This window comes from Borostomias antarcticus (genome assembly GCF_949987555.1).
Source record: "Borostomias antarcticus genome assembly, chromosome: 5".
In the NCBI taxonomy this organism is placed as follows: Eukaryota; Metazoa; Chordata; class Actinopteri; order Stomiiformes; family Stomiidae; genus Borostomias; species Borostomias antarcticus.
Genome location: NC_140238.1, coordinates 31,921,376 through 31,942,086, shown reverse-complemented (window position 1 = coordinate 31,942,086; position 20,711 = coordinate 31,921,376). Strand labels below are relative to the sequence as shown.

Here is a 20,711-nt window from a genome sequence, read left to right as displayed (position 1 = left end):
ATGTTGTATTTCTCTTTCTACTGAGTCTCATCTAGAGAGAGAGGGGGAAGAAAGAGGGAGAAAGAGAGAGAGCAAGAGAGAGAAAGAGAGAAAGATAAAGAGAGAGAGAGAGGCCCTCATGGTCAAAATTACTTCAGTGGCGTCTGTGTGGGGGGGTGGGTGAACTTTCTCCTCTAACTGACATTCCCTGACTGAAAAGTGATTCTCAAAGACGGCCCCGAACCCAGCGTCAGATCTGGGGCCCCCCGGCTCCATGCGCACACGCTCTGCGCTCACCGGGTTGAGAGGATGATCCTGAGACGCCGTGTGACCGCCATCAGCCACGGCCGGGCGAGCCGCGCATTCTGAGGCGCCGGCGCTACCGCGGGCGCGCGTCCATAAATGGGCCTATTCTCTGACCCTCTCCCTCCGAGCGGCGCGGGGATAGAGACGCGTCTGTTAGGAGCGCGGGGGGGCAGGGGGCCCTAGTTTACAGCGGCATCACGAGACCTCGTGACCCTCACACACACACACACACACACACACACACACACACACACTCCCGGAGCATCCTTGTGTGAGAGAGTTCTCTCTGCCGATTCCAGCTGAAGGAGCCAGAACCGGGGGATTGGCTCTTCACGGCAAATGACTGTGAAACGAGGCGTAGCCCCCGAGCGCGGTGAGGTATTATCGGCTTTGTTTCCCTCTACGCGCACAGGTCAAGGAAAATGACCCCTGCTCCTCTGCACCCCCCTCCCCCGCCCCCCCCCCCAGCCATTACGTCCGTAACGATGAGCAGGAAAAACATCTGTGAGGATAATTGTTTTTTTTCCTCTTGCGCTGACGTGTACCACCCCCCCCCCCCCCAACCCCCTCTCCCCCACCCCCCACACCCACCCCGCTCGAGGGCGAGGCCGACCGCGAGCTCCTCTCTCGCTTCGCCGGTTCGCTACGGCTACGCCGAGGTGTCAAGGTGGTGGGCGAGGCGCGCGGCGGCGGCCGAGGAAAGCAAACGACCCCGTTTTTGTGACGAACGCGGTCGGGGGGAGGGGCTTCCCGTCAGACACGCGTGGACTGAGACTGAACCGGCGGGGGTGACGGGGGCGGGACCTGGCAGAGGCAACGCCACGGTGACCGTGGAAGGGGCTAGCGCAACAAAAGGAGGTCTTCTCCCCAGAGAAGGGAGGCGGGGGGGAGGATGCTTGGGGGGAGGGGAGGGAGGGGGCGGGGGGGCGATTCTGGTAAAAGATCTACTTAGAATTCAGTAGGCAGAGGGAAGCACGAGGGAACGGCAGGGGCGTTTGAGGGAGGGGGATTTGGACGGACCCTGCCCCCCTCTCGCCATCAGCATCAGCATCCATCAAAATCAGACGTGCTGCCATGGGGGCTTTGAATTATTTAGCACTGCTGTTTTCTGGCTATGTTCTCTTTCTCCCTCTCCTTCCTCTCTCTCTCTCCCCCTCCTTCCTCTCTCCCCCTCCTTCCTCTCTCTCTCTCCTTCCTCTCTCTCTCTCAGTCCTTCCTCTCTCTCTCCCTCCTCTCTCTCTCTCCTTCCTCTCTCTCTGCCTTTCCTTCCCCTCTCTCTCCTTCCTCTCTCTCTCTCCTTCCTCTCTCTCTCCTTCCTCCCTCTCTCTCCCCTTCCTCTCCTCTCTCTCTATCCTTCCTCTCTTTCTCCCTCTCCTTCCTCTCTCTCCCTCTCTCCTTCCTCTCTCTCTCTCCTTCCCCTCTCTCTCTCTCTCTCTCTCCTTTCTCTCTTTCTCCCTCTCTCCTTCCTCTCTCTCTCTCTCCTTCCTCTCTCTCTCCTTCCTCTATTTCTCCCTCTCCTTCCTCTCCCTCTCTCATTCCTCTCTCTCTCCCTCCTCTCTCTCTCTCTCTTTCCTCTCTCTCTCTCTCTCAAGTCTCTCCCCCTCCTTCCTCTCCCTCTCCAGATCATTAGCGGAGCCCCAGCAGGGAGGAGCACTTCAAAGGGAGGAGAGGCAGCGCCGGCCCCCTTTGATCCCTGTCTGGGAGCCTCCCTAGCCAGGGAGAGACCAGCGCACACTCCCTCAACCACCCTCCCTAGCCAGGGAGAGACCAGCGCACACTCCCTCTACCACCCTCCCTAGCCAGGGAGAGACCAGCGCACACTCCCTCTACCACCCTCCCTAGCCAGGGAGAGACTGGCACAGCCTCCCTCTACCACCCTCCCTAGCCAGGGAGAGACCAGCACACTCCCTATACCACCCTCCCTAGCCAGGGAGAGACCAGCACACTCCCTCTACCACCCTCCCTAGCCAGGGAGAGACCAGCACAGCCTCCCCCTACCACCCTCCCTAGCCAGGGAGAGACCAGCACAGCCTCCCTCTACCACCCTCCCTAGCCAGGGAGAGACCAGCACACTCCCTCTACCACCCTCCCTAGCCAGGGAGAGACCAGCGCACACTCCCTCTACCACCCTCCCTAGCCAGGGAGAGACCAGCGCACTCCCGAAAGACCAGCGCACTCCCTCTACCACCCAACCCCCACCCCCCCCACACACACACACACAACCATGCCCTCCAGCTCCGTCCAACACACCATCCCCCATAATGGGCGCAGCGCATTACCAACCTCTCTGGTTTCCACTAGTGGAGTCACACCCCGAACCCAACACCTCCAACCCTCCATCCCCAACACCCCGAACCCAACCCCTCCAACCCTCCATCCCCTACACCCCGAACCCAACACCTCCATCCCCAACACCCCGAACCCAACCCCTTCAACCCTCCATCCCAACACCCCGAACCCAACACCTCCAACCCTCCATCCCAACACCCCGAACCCAACCCCTCCAGCCCTCCATCCAAACACCCCGAACCAAACACCTCCAACCCCTCCATCCCCAACACCCCGAACCCAACACCTCCAACCCTCCATCCCCAACACCCCGAACCCAACACCTCCAACCCTCCATCCCCAACACCCCGAACCCAACACCTCCAACCCTCCATCCCCAACACCCTGAACCCAACACCTCCAACCCTCCATCCCCAACACCCCGAACCCAACCCCTCCAACCCCTCCATCCCCAACACCCCGAACCCAACCCCTCCAACCCCTCCATCCCAACACCCCGAACCCAACACCTCCAGCCCTCCATCCCAAACACACCGAACCCAACCCCAACACCCCGAACCCAACCCCTCCATCCCAACACCCCGAACCCCTCCATCCCCAACACCCCGAACCCAACACCTCCAACCCCTCTGTCCCCAACACCCCGAACCCAACCCCTCCAACCCTCCATCCCCAACACCCCGAACCCAACACCTCCATCCCCAAACACCCCGAACCCAACCCCTCCAACCCTCCATCCCAAACACCCCGACCCATGTAGCAAGCTCCCCAGACCCCCCCCCCCCCCATTCCAGACACATGACCCGTCTCCTCCCACGGGGCCCCCGCAACTCCGACAGGCCCGGGGCGAGAGCCTCCCCCATCTCTCACAGCAGCCGAGAGCTCTCCGGCGTCGAAGCCCTGATGAAGGACGTTCTCTCAGCCGACCACTGAGGAGGCTTTTTTTTTTTTCTCGGCGCGCTTCAGACGAGAGCCGTGGGCCCGAGCAGCGGATCGAGACGCTCCGTTCTGAACTAATAAGTAGCTTTTGTCTGCGGCCGGGACAAAACTAACAAAGGACAGACGCTGGTGAATGCTAAGAGGGAGCTGCATTGTATCGTCCTCTTCAATAAATCGCCGCTCTACATGCTTGTCGAATGTCAATGAGGGGAGCGGATGAGGAGCGGATGAGGGCCGGTCTCAGCAGCTGGATGCCGGCGGTCTTGGCGTGTGTGTCCCCCGGCACCGAGAGGGGGGGGGGGGGGGGTGGGGGGGGGACTGACAAAGACATGAAGTATTCCAGCCTACACCCCGAGCAGCCATCTTAATGGCGGAGCGGAACTTGGAACTTCCATCGGCTGACTTGCGCTTCTGAATACAGCAGCGTGTGTTCCGTTATTCATGAGCGGCGTTTAAGGATGTTTGTGTCTGTAAAGACTTTGGCTGTCAATCAGGTGTCTGGAAAGACATCGGCGCTCAACTGTCAATACAGCACATACACACACATACACACGGTACTAAGGGAGACATAAAATCAAGTTCAGAGTTCCTACACATACAGCGAGCCGGTTTGTGTTACCGGTAAGGCGGCCTCACCGTGTGTAGATGCCGTTCTTGCGGCAGAAGGAGTTCTTGACGGACAGCCGTCGGTTGTTGAGCTCCAGCGCCGGGAAGCGGCCCTCGTCCAGACGGACCATCTCTCCGTGGGTGAGGGGCAGCGAGGTGCAGTTGGAGTGGCTTCCTGCGTGGGGGTAGGAGGACACTGGGAGAAGGTTAGTCCAGCAGCGGTGTGGAGACCCACCGATTTCATACGTTCATGCACGGTCGAGTTGAACCCTTCGCGGGCTTTGACCGATGACCCGTGAGCGGTCCTCGCGCGGTTCTGTTGTGGTTTAATGTTGGATGTTGTGAGCGGTCCTCCCGCGGTTGTTATGGTTTAATGTCGGATGTTGTGACCTTGAGGCCGCCAGGCCGCCCCCTCACAACCAGCACGGTTAGCGGAGGGCCTGGAGCTGAAGACCCAGTGACCTCTCCTCCCTCTGGAGCTGAAGAGCCACTGACCTCTCCTCCCTCTGGCCTGGCTGGTCAGTGTGATCTCACCCGTGCCACCCCTGGGCCTGGTGGTCCGCTCAAGCCGGCGGTAAAACAAACAGGCGTCAGTCGGGGAGCGCGGGGTGGGGGGGGTGGCTAGGGGGGGTCACAGGACCTGAGAGGAGCTCTTTGTGTCCCACACAAACACTGCCCTTGTCTTCGCCCTGCCCGGCCAAACCCTGTTTACTGACCCCCAGGACCCCAGAACCCAGGCACCGCAAGAAACGCTGACCGGGCCTTTAAAAAGGGCACTGGTGTGAGACTAAAGTGAGCGTGACCTCTCCCCCTCCTCTCCTCTCCCCCCTGCTCTCTCTCCTCTCGCATGCCGGTCTCTCCGTCCGGTCTCGCCGGAGTGTTTATGGACGCCGTCGACCGACCTGCGGTCCTGTCCAAGTCTTCGTTGTGTGAGTGCATCACTTCTGCTCAACGACACGCAGAAGAACCCCAGGTTATCCCATTATGTCGATCAAATCAAACGAGCACAGGGGGACGCCTCATCACATAGAAGTAGGGGGGAGGGACGCCTTCTAAAAGATGATCACGGACAGACATTTCAGCCTCGATGTCCCACAGAGCCAGTCTGGTCTACCCGTCGGTGATGTCACCCGCAGAGATAAAGCAGTTCGGTTCGGGGACACGGATGACTCACAAAGCAAGAGGAGGCTTAAACATTACCACAGCCAGACCGCCCCAGTTATTGATCTTCGTCTTTTGGAAGCGCACCCGACCGCGTTCCTATCAGGCGTTCCTCTGTCTGTCTGTCTGTCTGATAGCAACAGGGGGGGGGGGGTTTATCCAGGGGGGGGGGCTTTTAATCCGGCTTTCGTCTCTCAACAGCCAGACAGAAAAGAACAGGCGATCCCAGGGAGGGTTTTTTGGGTAATTGCAACAGCATTAGAGCAATTATTTTGGAAATAGTTCTCAGATGGGCGATCACTGAACCCTATTCATAGGAAATGGAGCTGTAGTTTTCTGCGGAGAGATACAAGCTGGCTTTGATTTGATTCGATTTATTTGCCAATAAGTGCAGAATACACTGATAAAAGATATAGCGACGTACAGTAATTGACTTTGACAGGGATGGAGACAATAGAGACACAATAAAGTCCAGAACTTTCCGCCATGGACCCTGGTGGGCGTCAAACAACACCTCGTTACGTAATTGCATTCAATTTGCAATAACAGATACAGTAGTAACGTTTACACTTAAACCACAATCCGTTTCAAATTTATACACACGATTTACACATACAATCAATTCCTCAGTGTGACTGTGTGGAGGTGGAGTGGGTAGGACTACTTCCTGGGGCCTGTATGAGTGAGGAGGTGGAGTGGGTAGGACTACTTCCTGGGGTCTGTATGAGTGAGAGTGGTTGGGTGTGTGGTCTACCCTAGTCAGTGTTAAGCCCACAGTATACTTGTGGTTTAACAACGCGTCCACGTAATGGCGTGTGTATTTTGCAACGTGTCACTTCCTGCGTGGCTGCACATTCGACCGTAGGAACGCAGGAAGCGCGTGGTGGACGCGTACGCGTAGTTAAAATCAAGTTGACCGCAGGCTTTAGGGATAGGGTTAAGCCTACCTGAGCCAGTGTTAGGGTTAGGCCTACCTGAGTCAGTGTAAGGGTTAGGGTTAGGCCTACCTTAGCCAGTGTTAGGGTTAGGCCTACCTGAGTCAGTGTTAGGGTTTAGGCCTACCTGAGTCAGTGTTAGGGTTATGGTTAGGCCTACCTGAGTCAGTGTTAGGGTTAGGCCTACCTGAGTCAGTGTTAGGGTTATGGTTAGGCCTACCTGAGTCAGTGTTAGGGTTAGGCCTACCTGAGTCAGTGTTAGGGTTAGGCCTACCTGAGTCAGGGTTAGGGTTAGGGTTAGGCCTACCTGAGCCAGTGTTAGGGTTAGGCCTACCTGAGTCAGCGTTAGGGTTAGGCCTACCTGAGCCAGTGTTAGGGTTAGGCCTACCTGAGTCAGTGTTAGGGTTAGGGGTTAGGCCTACCTGAGCCAGTGTTGGGGTTAGGCCTACCTGAGCCAGTGTTAGGGTTAGGCCTACCTGAGTCAGTGTTAGGGTTAGGGGTTAGGCCTACCTGAGTCAGTGGTAGGGTTAGGGGTCAGGCCTACCTGAGTCAGTGGTAGGGTTAGGGGTAAGGCCTACCTGAGTCAGTGGTAGGGTTAGGGGTTAGGCCTACCCAAGTCAGTGGTAGGGTTAGGGGTTAGGGGTCAGGCCTACCTGAATCAGTCTTCTTGGTGTACTTCCTACTCTGGCCTCTGATGATGAGGATGAAGACCAGGAGGAGGATGAAGATGAGGCCCACCAGAGCGATCACCACCAGGAACCACCACTCCTCGTAGAAGGGCGACACTTTCTGGGCTGAGGACGACGGAAAGAAGAAGCGGCCATTTTGAGAGAAAGAAAGGAGAGAACGTAAACACTAGCCATGTTTCGAATTATGTGAGGATCTCTAAAAATATGAATGCGAATAAAGCCGGTGAACGTGCGTTTCCATCTAGAGCTTTAAATCGGATAAAGCATTTATCACAAAAGCCTTTAATCGAATAAGAGAAAATCCGACGAGATCGACAGTACAAACTTTTTGTTGATTTTCATGACTTTTAATCGAATTTTACTGTTTCCATAAGGCATTTTGTAATTCGATATAACTTAATTCGCATAAAACATGTGGATGGAAACATGGCTACTGTGTATTCTACATGCAAAGTTGCGTCCGCTGTCGATTCGAAGAGGTGAGTAACCTGATATAGAAGGTGATGGGGCGCTTGGCGAACCGTAACCATAGTCGTTGACCCCTATGACCCGGAAGTCGTAGGTGACCCCTTCTCTCAGCATGTCCAGGTTGAGCGTGTACGACGTCACCTCCTTAGGAATGTCTTTGATCAGGATGTCCCATAAACCCTCATCTGCAGTGGGTGGAGAATCAACAACATACAGTCTTATTCATCGCCAAAGAAAATCGTTTAAGATAAGATGTACTTTAATGATCCCCGTGGGGGAATTTTGGATACAGTAGCAGAGGTTGAATAGGTGTTGGAACACCTGCATTCTTTAAGCGCCCTGGAGCTGATTTTCTCTGGGCTTGGTGCCTGGCTGATTCTAAGCTTTCTAAGCTCTCCCCTTACCTGGCTCTTTGTGGCTGGTGGGGGTAGGGGGGTAGAGGGGGCGTTTTGGGCTGGTGGGGGTAGGGGGGTAGAGGGGGCGTTTTGGGCTGGTCGGGGTAGGGTGGGTAGAGGGGGCGTTTCTATATGTATATAGGTTTCATAACACATCTATAGATGTTTAATGAATGCGTGATGAGCCCACAGTTAATGGTAAATACAAAATGGTAAATGGACTGCACTTCGCTTCGCTTTTATCCAAAGCGCTTTACAATGAAGGCCTCTCATTCACCCATTCACACACACATGGCGGCAGCTGCCATGCAAGGTGCTAGCCTGCTCATCGGGAGCAATTTGGGGGTCAGTGTCCTGCTCAAGGACACTTCGACAGGTAGTTACGTTCTGGGGTGGTACTGACCGGACCGTCGGACAGACGTTCTGGGGTGGTACTGACCGGACGGTCGGACAGACGTTCTATGGTGGTACTGACCGGACGGTCGGACAGACGTTCTAGGGTGGTACTGACCGGACGGTCGGACAGACGTTCTGGGGTGGTACTGACCGGACCGTCGGACAGAGGTTCTGGGGTGGTACTGACCGGACGGTCGGGCCTCGATGACGTAGCGCGTGATGGGGGCTCGTCCCGGGTCGCCGCTGGTCCAGTGGAGGGTGAGGGCGGCGCCGTAGCGAGAGATGATCGGCTCTCCTGGAGGGCCTGGGGCTCCTGGGGAGGGGAAGAGAGAGGGGAGGAGAAGAGATGAGGGGATGAGGAGGGGGGGAGAGGAGATGAGGAGGGGAGGAGAGGAGAGGAGAGGAGAGGAGAGGAGAGGAGAGGAGAGGAGAGGAGAGGAGAGGAGAGGAGAGGAGAGGAGAGGAGAGGAGAGGAGAGGAGAGGGGAGAAGGGGAGAGGAGGAGAAGAGAGGAGAGGAGGAGAGAGGAGAAGAGAGGAGAGTGTTCATCAGAGAGGCAAAACCACAAGGCTAGTGGTTCTGGTGGTCATACAGACCTGACCAAGACCCAGATAGGTTCAAAACATTTTTACAAGGAATAACTAGATTTTTTGAAGCAGAGTACTTGTCCCACCATCATCTATTCACAGCTTAAAGTCAACCCATGTGATTATCTAAACAGCACCCCTACCTTCCCCTGGTCCAGTCGTGATGTTGGCCTCCACCTCGGGGCCGTAGGTCAGGGTCTTGGACCGGATGCGGAAGTTGTAGGTCACGCCGTCGGCCAGGTCTCTGATCTTCATCCACAAGGGGGCGCTGCCCTTCACGTCCACCGTCACGATCTTACTGACACCTGGAGTGCGAGGAGAGGAGTCTGTACAGGACAACACTGAGAATCTAGATACGGCCTTTTCAAATCTATACACACACACACACACACACACACACATGCTCAGGAGACACACACACACGCACGCGCGCACACACACACACTGTAACGGTCGAATATTGTCATGTGGTATCGTTCTTTTAAGAATTTGGCCTGCTTGTGAGGACCGACATATTGAAGCTTCCATCTATTTCATCCGTTTTATTATTCGAACAGTGACGCTTTGGAGTCATTTCTTCTCATGTATGAGTGGAATAGAAGCCGTGAGACCAGGGTCATATGTGGGGAGTATATATGTATATAGTGTATATAGTGTATATAGTGTATATAGTGTATATAGTGTAACAGGGAACTATGCACTGTACTCGTGTCACGTTTCATGTCTTGTATGCTATTCTTGTTTTTTGTAATGCAGCACTGCCTCTACCTCTATTAAGAATTTCTCCGTAGGGAGACAAATAAACTTGAACCTTGACCCTTGAGTCAGTCGAAAAAATAAACAGCCATGGTGTGTGAGTGTGACCAGATCGGGGGCCCCATGTGTACACCGGGCCCCCGGGCCCCTGCTGGCTCCGGGGGCCATTATCGGGCCGGCCGGGGACCGCAACCACCGCTGCTTAGCTTAGCATTCCTCCGCTGCTCCCGGCGACGTACGGATCTGGTGAAACCGACCGCATTCATCCCTCTATTAGTCATGTCTCACTCAATGAGAGGGGACGTTTCGGGGGAAAACGAGCGACCGAGCCGAGTCCCCCCCGACCGACCGACCAACCGACCGTGCTTTCCGTCTGCCAGCCCGAGCGTGCGGTACGAGGATACGGGGCCCAGCTGGAACAGATTAGCCTGCTGGCTTTTAGAACGGCGGGTGTTTAAAGAGAGCATGCTGGCTCGGCCTAAGAGGGCGGAGAGTTCGTCGGCCGAGCTGTCGGGAGTCGTTCTGAGGCCCGCGGGGGGGGGGGGGGGGGTTGTCTCACCGTCCACGGGGGTGCAGGGCTCGTAGATCAGGCGGTAGCCCTCGATGATGCCGTTGGCCTGCTTGGGCTCCCCCCAGGACATGTTGACCGAGGTGGTGGTCAGCTCGCTGAAGTGGATGAAACTGGGAGCGCTGGGAGCTGGGGGAGGAGGGGAGAGGAGGGGAGAGGAGAGGAGGGGAGTGGAGAGAGGAGGAGAGAAGAGATGGGGTGAGAGAGAGGAGGAGAGGAGGGGAGGAGAGAGATGGGGAGAGGAGAGATGGGGAGAGAAGAGAGGAGGAGAGGAGAGATGGGGAGAGAAGAGAGGAGGAGAAGAGAGCAGAGATGGAGAGAGGAGAGAGGAGGAGAGGAGGAGAGGAGAGTAGAGATGGGAGAGGAGAGAGGAGGAGAGGAGAAAGGAGGAGAGGAGATTAGAGATGGGGAGAGGAGAGGAGAGAGGAGGAGAGGAGAGTAGAGATGGGGAGAGGAGAGGAGAGAGGAGGAGAGGAGAGCAGAGATGGGGAGAGGAGAGGAGAGAGGAGGAGAGGAGAGTAGAGATGGGGAGAGGAGAGGAGAGAGGAGGAGAGGAGAGCAGAGATGGGGAGAGGAGAGGAGAGAGGAGGAGAGGAGAGTAGAGATGGGGAGAGGAGAGAGTCTAGTTAGAATCACTTAGCTTGGGTGTTTATTCAACTCCAGCCTGGTGCGGCTAACCTACTGTTAACAGCACACATACAACAGACAGACTAAGCGTCATCACTGCCCGACCTTCCATATGTTCTGTTAGAAGCTGGCCGCCCGACCCAGGCTTAGTGTCTAGATTCATCCACAATTCAGCGTGAAATCATGAAAGCTTGTGTTGGCTTTTTTCCCAGAACCCCCAGCCCAAATTCCTGTAGGCTATGCGTTTTAGGTTCTCAGCACTTTGTCCCCCTCCGCAATGTCACAGGCTGGGAGGGGGGGGGGAGGGGGGGGCGGGAAAAAGACGAGAGGAATTTATTCTGTAAACGATTTTTCTGCGGCGGCCACAGTCGACCAGGGCTAGGGGGTGACACGGGGGGAACACAGGCTTCTTTGTGTAGCCGGGCCAAAAACCCAAACAACATGTGTCACCCCTCCCCGCCCCCCACTCCCCCACGCCGTCGTCGGGCTTCCGGCCTCACAGCCCCCCCCCCCCTCCCAGAGGAGCTGCCCAGAAGACCCCCAGACTCCCCCCAGGCCGTTCCCATAGCATGGTTCCAGACATGGCCCGTATATGTCCAGCTTCCTGGGAGCCAGAGGGCGGCGTGGTGGTGACGCTGTCTGTATAGCAGACCGTGTGTCCCTTCTGCTGGACACTCGTCACGCGAGCCGAGGGGCGAGCTGAGAGAACGCAGTCACTTCCTGCCTCTGCGACTGACCTGACACTGGCTTAAAGATAGATAAAGAAAGAGAGGGGAGAGAGAGAGAGGGAGAGAAAGCGAGAGAGAGGGAGGGAGAGGGAGAGGGAGAGGGAGAGGGAGAGGGAGAGAGAGAGAGAGGGAGAGAGAGAGGGAGAGAGAGGGGGAGAGAGGGGGAGAGAGAGAGAGAGAGGGAGAGAGAGAAAGAGGGAGAGAGAGCGAGAGAGAGAGAGAGAGAGAGCGAGATAAAGACAGAGAGAGAGAGAGAGAGGTAGAGAGAAAGCGAGAGGGAGAGAGAGAGATAAAGATAGAGGCCGTGTCCGAATTGCATACTACCTGCTACATGCTATATAGTAGGCACTATATAGTATGCATACTGCATACTATATAGTACCTACTGTTCCACAAAACGCGTGTAGTATGCGAGAAAATACAGCATGCTACTCGAGTCATCCAGCGGAAGTGACGGGATACGATACTGTTTACTCCCGCGAAGCTGTGGTACAATTATCCATGTTTTCTGTGATCATTTTGTGTATTATCCACAAAAATGTAGCCTTTTCCTGTCATGGGATGTGCGGCTGCTGCTGCCGCCAGGAGAAGACGTGTTAACGCTGCAAGGAGAAGAGCCGTCATGAGATCATCAGACATGCTTGTAGTTGAGGTAAATATTGAACGTTAGCTTGCTAGCTACGCTAGTTAGCTAGGTTAGTTGATAGCCCCGCATGTGCTGGCTTGGGGCTAGCTATACTGTTACATTTGTACCAGGGATGTTATATTAAATAGATTCTGAGAGGCAGGTAAGCAAAACAATAAAACTCAACTCATTTTAAAGAGGTGGGTAAACTGAGTTTACCTGGGTTTACTCATCACTACACGCCTGCTTTGTAATGTTACATTTTAGCTCTACAGATAATGACATCTATCTATTATCACATTGTAAAGACAAGTATATGCCATACGCACAAATGAGTTAAAGTTTGCCCTAATAATATTCCCCCTGTAGGCTCACATGGAAGACAGAGGTCCTCACCAAGTCAACCTCCACGTCCCTGCTGAGGACCTATTTTGACGGCTGGACACAAGGAGGGACTTCAGATTGTCAAAATCGACACAGAGGAACCTTGGTGATGGTCAGGAGGATGGGGCAAGACCATGGAGGTGCTAATAATAGCAATAACAATAATAATAATTCATTGCATTTAGAGCTTTTCTCAGTACTCACCCTTTACAATGGTCTTGTCATCTTGCCAGCATTACCTTAGTCATTTATTTAGCAGACACTTTTGTGTGTCTGCTAAGCGACTTACAGTAGGCCTAATTGCATTTAACCATTTAAAGGTTGAAGACCTTGATGGGGGCCATGGTCCTGCTGCTGCAGATCATCCCAACCCTGGAGATGGCCTCAGAAAGTGTCTCGCAGCGGCAGCATCAGCACCAGCACAAGCTGCCTGGATCCCAGCTCTTGGTGAGCACGACTACCCACATCCTGCCATAAGTAGTCAGTCTATCAGTTCATGAGTGTGCTTTACCTTGTTCCTTATAGACAGCCTTGAGGCTTTAAACACTGATCAGTTGGTTATAGGCAGCCTTGAGGCATTTGTTTAAATGTATGTGTAACACTGTACATAGTAATCAGTTTAAGTATTTTGGGGGGAGACAACAGATCAGCGTTCTCCTGTCAGTACCTTTTGCAAGGAAAGCTAATGATCTGACCAAATATAAACAAGTCAAAAGTATATTTGAAGACCATTGTGTAATAAAAATATCCAAGAAATGTTTATGGTTGTGTTTCTTCCATTATACATGTAAAGGTTACTTCTTGATGTATTAACATTTCAACAAAGTGTAATATCTACACATCAGACACATTGTCTTGATATGTCTACAGGTCATGTACAGTAACTTGGAAGGTCTTACAACACGCAGAGCGCTTTGGACATGTAACTCCCTTATCAAGTAGTCGTTAGTCAGACACATTAAACTGAAGCTTTCATAACCGTCTCTGAATAATTCCAATGAAGCATTGTGAACCAACATGTGTGTTCCGTCTTTTATGCCTAATTGCAAACTACAATGTCCATTAGGAATGTTCTTTTACTCTAATGACTGGTTTTAGGTATAGTGACATTTGTTCTTTGACTGGGAAGACATTACAAGGAATGACACACAAACACCAATTTAATTCAAGAAAATACATTTAATAAAAAATAACAAAAACAATAATGGAACAAGATAAGTTTTTTTTGACTGAGGCTTCTAGAAGCAACATCAGCCGGTCCTCCCTCTCCTTAAACAACCCCCTTTCCTCCCTCCACTCAGCCTTCATCTCTGCCTTCTCTCTCCCCCATTCAACATCAGCCGGTCATCCCTCTGGAGGACGGCCAACTCTTCCCTGTTTACGGGGAAGAGAAACCACGCTGAAAGGCTTGGAGTAAGTTAACTAACGTATGCATTGTTGTTCAGAAGCAATCCAGCGGTCTGTTTACTTTGGATATTGATTTATGTAGGACCTACATCTTAGAAGCTGGGCTGCAGGGGACGACGGAGACAGCCTGGATAAAGCACACAGAGAACCTTGTAGCCATGTACAAGGTGATTTTGATCTACAGGCTACATGATAGCAAAGATATTGATAGGGACTCACAGTTTGTATGACACTAGAAAACTTATCTAACCTCATAGGACCTAAAGAGCCCCAGAACTGGGGTCAGCACAGAGGGAGGGGAGGCCACAGCCGCTTCGTGGAAGTGGTACGGGGTCTTGGGAGAGGCGATGGGGGCCACCCATGCAGCCGTCCTCCAGAGGATCATCGTCCCTGGTGTGGTCGTTGGTCCCTGTAATACATCCAGAAGTATTATGGGACAATGAATATTAATATATGATATATGAACAGTTGAACTCGTTTAAATCATGGAATGAACAGACAATTGTTTAAACAACTTCAAGTAACGTTAGGCTCGGTGGCTTAGGTTAGCCATTTAACAACTCATCACAATTTCGACATTTCTTGCACATTTCTTAAGCGATCATGGTCATATTACATGGAAATGTTAGTCTGTTTCTCTCGATTCTAGCTATAGAAACATCTAAGATTTGACATGAATACGTTTTGAGCAAGAGCCGTCTGAACACCTGTAACGTTAGCAGCCTATTAACATTAACTGGGCTAGCTAGCTAACGTAACGTCCACCACAGAGATCAATGCAAGCAGCTAGCTATCATGACGTTCTTTTTCGAAATGTCATTTCTACCCCACCTTTATACACAAAACTGCATTTGTAGCTCTGTGTCGTTATAACTAAGATATCTGTCCGGAAAAATAATTTTTCCATCGACAAATTAAGTCAATACTTACATTTGAAAACTCCCGCTGCGGTCCCGGAGATCTCTTCGTTCGCCATCTTTTTTTATTTTTCTCACAGCCCAGTGACGTTTCACCTCTCGACTTCCGGAACAGTATGCTCTGGACTATGCTACATTTACGCCCATTTTTTCGCCGATTTCGCCTACTATATAGTACCTACTATATAGTAGGCGAAATACAGTATGCACAGTTTTGATGCAGCATGCTGCATCTCGCCTACTATATAGCAAGTAGTATGCAATTCGGACACGGCCAGAGAGAGAGAGAGAGAGAGAGAGAGAGAGAGATAAAGACAGAGAGAGAGAGAGAGAGAGAGAGAGAGAGATAAAGACAGAGAGAGAGAGAGATAAAGACAGAGAGAGAGAGAGAGAGAGAGAGATAAAGACAGAGAGAGAGAGAGAGAGATAAAGTCAGAGAGAGAGAGAGAGAGATGACCTCAGAGGCCCAGCGAGTGTAAAAGCTCACCTGCTTGCTGGGTGCGCCCCCTGGTGGCCAGAGAGGACGGGCCGTCCCCCGCCGCGTTGAAGGCGGCCACGCTGATCATGTAGGTGGTGTAGCCCGTCAGGTTCTTCAGCTTGACCCCCAGCTCGGGCAGGAACAGCGTGCGCAGACGCTCCGTCTCGTTCTGCAGCTGGAACTCCCAGTAGTAGATCTGCAGGGGACAGGAAGTTAGGTTCCCCTCTAACAGGAAGTTAGGTTCCCCTCTAACAGGAAGTTAAGTTCACCTCTCACGGATCACGGGGGGGGAAGGGAAAGAAACGCACACACGCTGGTGTTTTGATAGTCTGGCTTCGCCACGGCCGATTCGCAAAAATGCGAAGGGTCTGGAAACTCGGTCGCTTTCCGATTCCCAGGGGGCGTTACCAACGGGCGTAGATCAAAAAGCCACTGGACGCAATTGGACAGACCTACAACCAATCAGAGAAAACGCCTCTACGGCGCTCCTCTGTTCCGTCATCTTATTAAACCCGCCCCATATTAGATAAACCGTTGTGATTGGAACGAACCAATCTTGGTTCGAGTGGATTCAGTTAGAACGGTTGGATGTCCAGACTGATCTGCGGAGTTGAATAGAACGTGAGCTGGCGAGATCAGGCTGGCGACGGCAGGCTATGGATCAAATCAAATCAAACTTTCATACCCAGAGGCAACATAATTGCTTTACAGAGAACAAGGGAGGTGGGCATAGGTCCCACCCCTACATATTCCAGGGAGGGAAGCAAAAAAAAACAGTTTCACCCAGGGGCCAGAAAAGTGAGCTGTAAAAATTCTTCCCTGACCTCTCTCAACGAGACGATCGAGCGAGCTCCTGGAAAATGTTTGTCTATTGGCTAAGATGGATCATCCCCCAGCACAGGAAGAGCCGTGGGTGTTTAGCGTAGCTATAACAGGAACAAGCATGTTTATCTTGTCGTTTAAGGTTGAATAGAACGTGAGCTGGTGAGATCAGGCTAGCGACGCCAGGCTAGTGTTTAGATACGGTTTAAGGCAGTTGATGAGCAGGAGCGCTGCTAGATGGCGTCTATTTTGCCGGTTCACCTTGTATCCCTGGATGTCCCCGTTTTGAGCGTCAAGAGGGGGCGGGTCCCACGTGATGTCCAGCTGGGTGGCTGTTGAGGATTGGATGGCCACATTTTGGGGCGGGGCTGTTGGCACTGAAAATACAGGAGAGCGTATAAAAAAAAAAGGTAAAATGGAAACTGCAATTATACATATTATTATCCAAAGCGCTTTACAATGGCCTCTCAATCACACACCAATGGCGGCAGCTGCCATGCAAGGTGCAAGCCTGCTCACTGGGAGCAATTTGGGGTTCAGTGTCTTGCCCAAGGACACTCGAACTCGAACCGCCGACCCTACAATCATTGGACGACCCGCTCTACCACTGAGCCACAACCGCCCCCTAAATATAGCATAGTGTCAGATAATGAGCCGATGCTTATATGTACCGCATAAGCTATGTGACATCTATGGGTGCGTTAAGTAGCTGAGCGTTCAGTCAGCGTTCAGTGATCAGAATTCACTTAACAGGTTGCTCGGTTACGCTCAGACTGATTTGCTCAGAGCGCAAGTGAGCAGTTTTGAACTATGATCTGTTTGAGCCAAACACCACGTCATCATCATCATCATCCCCTGAGCAAAAAAAAACATGGGGTGCGTTTTGTCTTGGGAATCGTTGGGGCGCTGCTCGCTAATCACACATGATTGACGACAGGTGAAAAGTTCTCGTCTCCTAGCAACTCAGCGCTCGGTTAGAGCAGACCGTTAAGTGGTTTTAAAAACCGCTCAGCGCTCAAAGTGAGCATTCACTCACTGAGCGCTCAGCTACTTAACGCACCCTGTGTAAACCACCCCCCCCCCCACCCCCATCACACACACAGCACACGCGTGACACTGCCGTGACACCTACCGGCCTCGCCCACGAACACTTCCTGCGGCGTGCTGATAGGCCCCTCCCCCACGGCGTTGTACACACTCAGGCGGATCTCGTAGCGCTTGTGTTTGCTCAGATCTGCAGGGGGAACGGAGGACTGCTTATCCCTAATGCTGAGAGACAACATGGCGGCGTGGCTGCCAGAGTCAATGTCACATCAATGGACATCAGGAATCAAGACGTGGATGATGTCACGGTGAGGTCAGCGAACACACACAAGGACGAGAAGGCAAACAGAGAGAAGCAAAGACAGAAAAGTCCTTAGATAATCAGTCAAATAACCAATCATAAGGCAGAAAAGCCCTTAGATAATCAGTCAAATAACCAGTCATAAGGCAGAAAAGCCCTTAGATAATCAGTCAAATAACCAATCATAAGGCAGAAAAGCCCTTAGATAATCAGTCAAATAACCAATCATAAGGCAGCTAAGCCCTTAGATAATCAGGCAGAAATAACTAATCATAAGGCAGGAAAGCCCTTGGCTAATCAGGCAGAAATAACCAATCATACGGCAAGAAAGCCCTTGGCTAATTAGGCAGAAATAACAAGGGACAGCACAGATCGAGAGAGGAGACAGCTGGTGAGGATTGTTGATACCATGCACCAAAACACACACACACACACACACACACACACACACACACACACACACACAATGGGATTTGCAAGTGAGTTCTATTGTTTAATGACCCAGATGGTAAGATGGAGAGAAAAGAACAGAGAGAAAGAGGGAGAAAGAGAGAGAAAGAGAGAGAGAGAGGGAGAGAGAGAGAGAGAGGGAGGGAGAGAGAGACTGAGGACTTACTGTCCAGCTCGTACTGGGTGAGTGAGGACTCACTGAGGTTCCTCACACTGTATGGTGCTGAGGGTGGGAGATAGATAGAGCAAGAGATAGAGAGAGAGAGAGTAGAGAGAGAGAGAGAGTAGAGAGAGAGAGAGAGAGAGCAGAGAGAGAGAGTAGAGAGAGAGAGAGAAGAGATGCTGAGAAGGTTAGCATCTGTTTGAGGTGTGACCAAAGACATTTTCAGCCAGACTTTATTCTATTCTATTCTATTCTATTCTATTCTATTCTATTCTATTCTATTCTATTCTATTCTATCCGTGTAATTCATATCTGTGTGTACATCATATATAGAGACCATGGCGGTCTGAACCACAGGGTTGTGTGTGTGTGTGTGTGTTTGTGTGTGTGTGTGTGTGTTTGTGTGTGTGTGCATTCTGAGCCTGTGTCTGCGGGCGACGGCGGACTCACCGGTGAGCTCCGCCCAGTTGGAGGCGGGGCTGTTGACGGTGCGGACGGTGAAGCTGCGGAGCCGGTCGTAGTGCAGCTCCCGGTAGCGCACCCTGAACCCCAGCAGGACCCCGTTAATCTGGTCCTCGGCGGGGGGCTGGCGGGACACGCGGAGACGGGATTATAATCTGGACACGCCCACAACGGCTCCACGCTTCGGCTCATGCGGATTGACGGCTTCTGCCGCTAGCCGGCCGTGAAATCTACCGTCCGCGGTGTGTTGAGTGTGTGCATGGCTGTGTGTTGAGAGCGTGCACGGCGGTGTTGAGAGCGTGCACGGCGGTGTGTTGAGAGCGTGCACGGCGGTGTGTTGAGAGCGTGGACGACGGTGTGTTGAGAGCGTGCACGGCGGTGTGTTGAGAGCACGTGCACGGCGGTGTGTTGAGAGCGTGCACGGCGGTGTGTTGAGAGTGTGCACGGCGGTGTGTTGAGAGCGTGCACGGCGGTGTGTTGAGAGTGTGCACGGCGGTGTGTTGAGAGCGTGCACGGCGGTGTGTTGAGAGCGTGCACGGCTGTGTGTTGAGAGCGTGCACGGCGGTGTTGAGAGCGTGCACGGCGGTGTGTTGAGAGCGTGCACGGCGGTGTGTTGAGAGCGTGGACGACGGTGTGTTGAGAGCGTGCACGGCGGTGTGTTGAGAGCGTGCACGGCGGTGTGTTGAGAGCGTGCACGGCGGTGTGTTGAGAGCGTGCACGGCTGTGTGTTGAGAGCGTGCACGGCGGTGTGTTGAGAGCGTGCACGGCGGTGTGTTGAGAGCGTGCACGGCGGTGTGTTGAGAGCGTGCACGGCGGTGTGTTGAGAGCGTGCACGGCGGTGTTGAGAGCGTGCACGGTGGTGTTGAGAGCGTGCACAGTGGTGTTGAGAGCGTGCACGGACGCCTACCTGCCAGCGAACAAGCACCGATGTGGTGGTGTGAGGTGTGACAGAGAGGATGGTGGGAGCTTTGTCTGGAGCTAGAGAGAGAGAGAGAGAGAGAGAGAGAGAGAGAGAAAGAGAGAGAGAGAAAGAGAGAGAGGGGGAGAGAGGGGGAAAGAGAGAGAGGGGGGGGAGGAGGGAGGGTGGAAGAGAAGGAGGGGGAGAGAGAGAGGGAGGGGGGAGAGAGAGAAAGAAAGAGATAGAGAGGGAGGGGGGGAGAAGGAGGAGGGAGAGGGGGGGGAGAGAGGGGGAGGGGGGAGAGAGGGAGAGAGAGAGGGGGGAGAGAGAAAGAGAGAGGGAGGGGGGAGAGAGAAAGAAAGAGAGAGAGAGGGAGAAGGAGAGGGAGAGAGAGAGGGGGGGGAGAGAGAGAAAGAAAGAGAGAAAGGGAATGTTACTGAACAAGCCACTGTCCAAGGTCCAGATCCCCACTAGAGAACACCGGCTGCCTCGACCGGAAAGGAAACCGCGCGCGTCCTCTCCCCCGCTCGGCGAGGCCGGGGTCGGGGTCCGAGGCCGCGTCCCGGAGGCCCTTACCATCCTGCAGGGTGGTGATGGCCTCGCTCTCCTCGCTGTACTCGCTGTCCCCGATGTCGTTGGTGGCCTTCACCCGGAACTGGTACGAGGTGAAGGGCCTCAGCCTAGCGGGGGAGAGAACGGATCAGGCGCGTCACGCGTCTAAAAAACAGCGCTCCCCGCCCCCCCCTCTCATCGCCGCGTGGGTGACGCCGGGCGCCACAGCGCCACGCTCACCTGTCCACGACGTAGGAGCTGGCCTCATGGTTGACCGAGGCGGAGTGGACGCTCCAGTTGCTGTCGGGCAGCTCGCGGTACTGCACCGTGTAGTAGCGGACGGGTGAGAGGCCATCGCTGCCCGGCTCCCACGCCAACAGCACGCTGCGCGCCAGGACGTCCTCCTGGGGCACCGCGGGGCAGCTGGAGGGCTGGGGCCGCGCTGGCGGAGGGGCAAATATGGGTGGGAGGGGCAAAAAACGGGTGGGAGGGGCACAAAAACGCACGCCGTCACTACACTGCAAATTGTTCTCTGCTTGTTAAGATTTAAAATCTTAGATTTGGAAATTTTAGATTTTAAATTTTGGATTTATTATCTTGTTTTAAAATGTATTTACTAGTTTATATCTTATTTCTAGACCCGAACCAGATTATTTTAAGATTTCTTATCAAGTAAAATGATCTTACTGCATGGACAGATAATTTCACTAATATTAAGTAATTTTTCCTCAAATTCAGTATTTTTATTTCTTGTATTTTAACTAATGTGTTTTACAGTGT

At 53.2% G+C, this 20,711-nt stretch overlaps 1 protein-coding gene across 1 annotated transcript in view; it reads right to left on the bottom strand.

The window, feature by feature from the left end:
* The window catches only part of LOC311309794 (protein sidekick-2-like), a gene marked incomplete at both ends in the record, with an annotated part of 132,520 nt that overhangs the window by 3,731 nt on the left and 108,078 nt on the right, over window positions 1-20,711 (bottom strand). Inside the window, 14 exons of the mRNA XM_084439116.1 lie at window positions 4,150-4,294; window positions 6,869-7,009; window positions 7,393-7,557; window positions 8,351-8,476; window positions 8,893-9,054; window positions 10,065-10,202; window positions 15,249-15,435; window positions 16,323-16,438; window positions 17,194-17,295; window positions 18,023-18,079; window positions 18,470-18,605; window positions 19,389-19,459; window positions 19,956-20,059; window positions 20,172-20,373. Of these exons, the coding sequence (XP_084295242.1) occupies window positions 4,150-4,294; window positions 6,869-7,009; window positions 7,393-7,557; window positions 8,351-8,476; window positions 8,893-9,054; window positions 10,065-10,202; window positions 15,249-15,435; window positions 16,323-16,438; window positions 17,194-17,295; window positions 18,023-18,079; window positions 18,470-18,605; window positions 19,389-19,459; window positions 19,956-20,059; window positions 20,172-20,373 (1,852 nt within the window). The remainder of the gene's footprint in view (window positions 1-4,149; window positions 4,295-6,868; window positions 7,010-7,392; window positions 7,558-8,350; window positions 8,477-8,892; window positions 9,055-10,064; window positions 10,203-15,248; window positions 15,436-16,322; window positions 16,439-17,193; window positions 17,296-18,022; window positions 18,080-18,469; window positions 18,606-19,388; window positions 19,460-19,955; window positions 20,060-20,171; window positions 20,374-20,711) is intronic.